General features: G+C 39.2%; 1 protein-coding gene across 1 annotated transcript in view; it reads left to right on the forward strand.

Annotated features, from left to right (window-relative positions):
• Positions 1–5,476, forward strand: part of tbc1d2b (TBC1 domain family, member 2B) — a 19,700-nt gene that overhangs the window by 3,903 nt on the left and 10,321 nt on the right. The window contains exons 3-5 of the mRNA XM_014003628.1: positions 2,585–2,744; positions 3,897–4,045; positions 4,129–4,367. Coding sequence (XP_013859082.1) covers positions 2,585–2,744; positions 3,897–4,045; positions 4,129–4,367 — 548 coding nt within the window. The remainder of the gene's footprint in view (positions 1–2,584; positions 2,745–3,896; positions 4,046–4,128; positions 4,368–5,476) is intronic.

Genomic DNA, 5,476 nt, shown 5'->3' on the forward strand with positions numbered 1-5,476 from the left:
AGCCACTTCCTCGTCCGACATTAAACAGAGCCCGACAGAGGAGGGAGGGGCGGGGAGGCTGTTGCCGTGCAGCGCTTCAAGAGCTGACCTGCGTCTGACCTCGCAAAGTGCACAAGCATCCAACGTCCAGCGTTGGATGTGATTTTGAAGCTGAAATCGCGTTYGGTGTGAACGCAGCATAACACTGTGCACGAAACGTCTGAGGTAAACCAGATGTGTCACGTTACTGTATTAGGATTCTTATTCATTTAACTATTACAGGCCTTGTATTCCTTGAAGGAATGTATATTTCCTGCTGCCTTTCATGCCAGAGCTTTAAATTACGAATATTTTATAGGAAAACCTTGCTGTATAACCACTTTAGTTAAGTTGACACACAAAAAAATTATGAATAAAATCTGCCAAATAGTTCATGAGATGCAAACAGAGCAGATAAACCAACACAGACAAAAACATGACGACACACCTTTCAGTTTTCTGTGGCCGATAACATAATGCTTATTTTATCATTTTCCTAACATGAAGCCATATAGATGGTGTTTTTTAATGTGCTAGATCACACTGGTCAATAAAAGCAGTTTTGATCATAAAAAAATGTAATTTGATTTTAAGTTTTATATGTTTTCATCTTTACTGATAAATTGGGGTGTTTTTTTAAAGTGATACATATTCAGAAAAGGTCACTATTAGCAMTTTACAGAAATAAAGGTTGAGCCACATGAAACACTTCTAAATGCCACTTTACATGGTTTCCAGGTTTTTTCTGTATATTTATGTGGTGGTTTTGTATTTTCAGATGCTAAAGTGTAAAAATAAGTTGGTAGTCAAATGTTTAAAGTTCACAAAGTGTCTGTCGGTGTTCTCAGCTGTAAAAACTCAGTAATTACCACATTATTATCTAATTAGTTGTTAATTTACTAGTGTAAACAGTAACAGCAGCAGCTTACTGATGATATAATAATGAGTTTGTTGCTCCAGGTTTAGATTTTTGCACATGTGCAAAGAATAAAAGCATGCTGAAGATGTGCAGTATTTTTTACACATAAACATGAAAAATAAACATGTATAAAAATCAAAMCGAATATTTATTGTTTCAGTTGAAGCAGATATTTTGCTACTTGTGCAGACAAATGTACACACAAGTTAAAAACATTATCGCTCCACCTTTTATTTTTAGCAATAAAAACCTGCACAGACATCATTTTTTATTGTTACAAGATCTGTTATTTTTTTTCTGTTCTTCATTTTTTAGTTTTAACTGAATTTCCCACATCTCATAAGTTACAGCTGTTGTAATGAGAAGTTAGTCATGTTTTGATGACTTTACGCTTTGGCCTTGGAGCTTTGTTTGTAATCTTGTTGCGTTCCGAATCAGGGTAGTCACTACTGGAACATTTTCTAAGTTCATTTAGTTATATTTTCTCAGTCTCTCTGTAGTTTTTACTTTCTGTCAGAGACAAGCTTTTTGTCTTGGGTTGTTATAATGTTTATCTCATTTCACAACACACTGAAGTGTGCTATATTTAGATTTTGTGCATATTTTTGTCTTGTCCTGTGTTTTCCCGGCACCAGAAGACTTTGACCCTCAGGTTGTGAGCTGTGGTGAGATATGTTTGTGTGAAAATCAGACGCTATCAGAGAATGTTTGCTTTGCAACAATTCAGCACAATGCAGCGTTTTCTGCTACTCTGTTCAGTTAAAACTAGAGGTGCACCGATTGCAGTTTTCTGGCCGATCACCCATCTTCAGATAGTCTGACCTGCCGATTCAGATTTTTCTGTAACTGACCCTGTCAGATGTTATAAGGTCACAATACACCTTCAATGCTCCAGTCTTATTTTATTAAAAAACATTGAAAAATACCCTCAAAAAACTTGTCTTAACTGGTGGAGCTCAGAGCAAAAAGGAGGCAGTGGCTGATTTTCAGACCTTTGCGGAGGTAGATAAGGTTGGTGGATAAGATCGGCTTTTCACCTAAGTTTCATCTTGTACCTTAAAGCTTTTATCTGTGAAATAAAGGCTCCAGTCAGACAGCTGTGTGGATGGTTAGTGCTTTATTTAACTGGTGAAAACAGGGTCTTTTTCTAAATGTTTCACTTTCCAAACTGAGTTCACACAGAAATAAAAATATCTGGTCTCAGTTCTGCTGTGAGGTGGTTAGAAAGCTGGATGTGAATCAGAAACATCTGTTTTTAACAAGACAAAACTGTTGCCAAGCTTTACTTTGAGTTTGTTCAGACACCTGACGGTTTTACTTATTTAGACAAACCGTTGATTAATTTAGTTGTCGTGTTTACAGTAATGTGTTTTCACCTGCTGGCCAAGGCAGACAACAATGCTGTCGTGTGTGTTTAACTGTACACTTAACAAAATGTGAACCAGAGGACACAATTTAATCAAACTAATAAAATAATCACTGGATGTACCTCTACAGCTATTAACCTGTAGAGTCAGTGTGATTCAAGATGGCCGCCACAACAAAACCGTCTCAGTTGTTTTCTTTAGACCAGCAGCATGTTGTGATGAGACCTTGCCAGGCGGTTGTTATGCTAAGTGTAATATGTTGTTACTTAATGGTTTTCAGGTTCCTCTGTCACTGAGAACCAAAGTGAAAACCTGGAGAAGGTCCGCAGTGACTTCGCCATGGAGACAGAACTAAATCCTGGTGGGATGGTGGGGATCCAGTCAGCCAAAGGGCCCTCTGCCGCCAACTTCTCCCTGAAAAACTTTAGCACAGAGATCAGGTAAACGTTTATTTTTATTTTTTCAAAAAGCGACTCCGACCTACTGTTTGTTTTCTGGCTTCCTGCCAAAAAGAGACGACTTGTTTGTTTGCTTCCCTTCCTCCCCCTTGCCAGTTGGGCTGCATTAGGGAAAAAACACCTGGTTCTTCCTGGTTCTTTCTGGTTTTTCCTGTGGCTGTTTGCAGCAGAGGAAGTGATTAAATCCAGAGACCACTTGTTGTTTTACTACTATCTGCCAAAACTTCCTCTTTATAGAAGATAAAACAGATGTGACTTGACGGACGTGGCACGCTCACACATATTGTTGTAAAAAGTGCTCTTCATAAAAATCTGTTCCAAATTGTGTCAAAATTAGAGTTCAAGCTATAAATCAAAATTTAAAAAGTGTTAATAGATAAATAACTTACAGAACATTTTTTTTAATGTTCGTCATATTTGAAGCGGAGAGGAGCAGCGAGCGGACTCTGCCTGGTGGCATTAATCGTATTAATCGTCAAGTTCCAAAAATTAATCCATTAATGTTTTACTGACGATTAATTGCACACGATACGATTATGCCCAACCCTACATACTAGTTCCGTCTCTTTCGTCAACCAGTTCTGTGTTTGTATGAACGCATCATGCCAGGTGGCCACCTGTGTGTGCCTTTTTTCTCCGTCTCAAACCTCATGAACCGCTGGACGGATTTGAATAAATCTCAAAATAATCATTGGATGTTCATCTACAACAATTACCTTTTAGAGTCAACCTAATTCAAAATGGCCGCCACAAGAAATCAAGCTTAGCAAACGCAGAAATGGCCATAACTCAGTCCTTCGCACAGATATCGAGCTGAAATTTGCTGTGGCAGTAGCTGCTAGTCCTTCCTAACACATCACTCAAAATCTTTAAAACTTGGGCATGCCGAGTAGCCAAGTGTTGTTTCTGTTGTTGCTAGACCTTTAGTTTTTATGTTTTATCTTTATTTTCCACACCAACCAAACCATTTTTAGAAGTGATAACTCAGGTTCATCCTTCTTCTCCTGCCATTGATTTTGTTAGACTTGAGCAAAAGCGTTCACCTCGTTAAAATGTGCAACGGTGCAGATTATTGTTTTTTTTTTTCTCTTTTAAGTTTGAACTGTTTTCACCTTTTTTTATTTTATTTTTTAGAAACACCATGTCTTATCTGCGGCCTGGCAGAACAGGCGAGAACAGACGCAGCGTGTTTTACACCAGCAACAGCAATTCAGACGAGTGGGAGATGATCGATCCACCTAAGGACCTCCCTGAGCTGAAGCCCCACCTGGACTCGCACAGACGTAAGCTCTGCCGCCTCCGGAGTTTATTACTCCCGCCTGACCTTCCTCCTGACCATCCCGCGCACACCTSTCTCCTCCCTCAGATTCCTTCGGCTCGGCGTTCACTTTCGATTTCGTGCGCAGCTCCTCGCGGCCCAAGAGGGCCTCGCTCCGAGACGTGAAGGGGACGGGGAGGTTCGGGCGCAGCTCTGACAATTCGGCGGCGGAGTGCAACGGCAGCAAACCTCCGGACACGCAGCTTCGCCTGCAAAGCCAGCAGGAGGAGCTGAGCCAGATGCAGCAGGAACAAGTGAAGCTGCGAGAGGAGCTGGCCAGTCAGAAGGTACGCTGAGTCAGCATTCACAGCACGACTCTCTTGTTTTTAGTTTCTTCCGGACGTTTATTATTAGTTCAACTGCTTCTGCATATTTGGTGCTATTTTAACCATTCCTGTATCACAATGTTCAGTTTGATCTGGTTGTATGTGGAATAATATTTACAGTTTGTAATTTTTATACCTTTTGATGTATTTATTACATATAGTACAAATTTTTCATGGAAATACTGTATTTTTTCAAATCTCACTGTACAAAAACATCTGAAAACTGCTTCATCATACTTACTCTAGTTTTGTCATCTTATGCTAATTTTAGCTTTTAACTATTTTTTTGCAATATGCTGCTTTAGCTGTTTGTTACATCAGTTTGCACAATTTAGCATTTAGCTACAGTTGTGCTAATGTTAGTTAATAGCTACTTGTAGCTTTTGTTGTGCTTGCATTAACTTTAACAGGGCAGTGAATTAAATTTTTAGCTAATTTCAGCAGTCCTTCAGCACTTAATGTTCAGTCCTCTAGTTTTAGTTTAATGTTTACAGAGGAGCATCACTTGTCATGAAAACAAATGACATAAATTTCCGGTGGCACTAATTATTTCAGTGGATTCAATGTCAGCCGGAGGTTGTGGAGTCAGACTGAGAGCTTGAGTTTAACAACAGGAAGACTGTATATGATTAGTCATGCTTAAACTCAAAATGAGGAAACTGCAGTTCTGTGGACAACAATCACATCTCTTCTTCCCATTTTGCTCTGTTCTCTTTTTTTCTTTTCCTGACAATCTGATTGGTCGTACTGGTCAGAGGTGGTGTGTTACTAGAAAGAGACGAGTTCGCAATTATTCTTTTTAACCCATTCCGCTCAAACGCAACATTTGGTGTCATCCTATTCAAAACAAATGACTTGTATATATACTATCTATATATATATCTATATGTATATATATTGTATACATGTATGTATACATACACACTTCCTACAATAGTATGTATGTATATACACTCACCGGCCACTTTATTAGGTACACCACGCTAGTAACAGGTTGGACCCCCTTTTGCCTTCAGAACTGCCTCAATTCTTCGTGGCATAGATTCAACAAGGTGCTGGAAGCATTCCTC

This window comes from Austrofundulus limnaeus, unplaced genomic scaffold, assembly GCF_001266775.1.
Source record: "Austrofundulus limnaeus strain Quisiro unplaced genomic scaffold, Austrofundulus_limnaeus-1.0 Scaffold19, whole genome shotgun sequence".
NCBI lineage: Eukaryota > Metazoa > Chordata > Actinopteri > Cyprinodontiformes > Rivulidae > Austrofundulus > Austrofundulus limnaeus.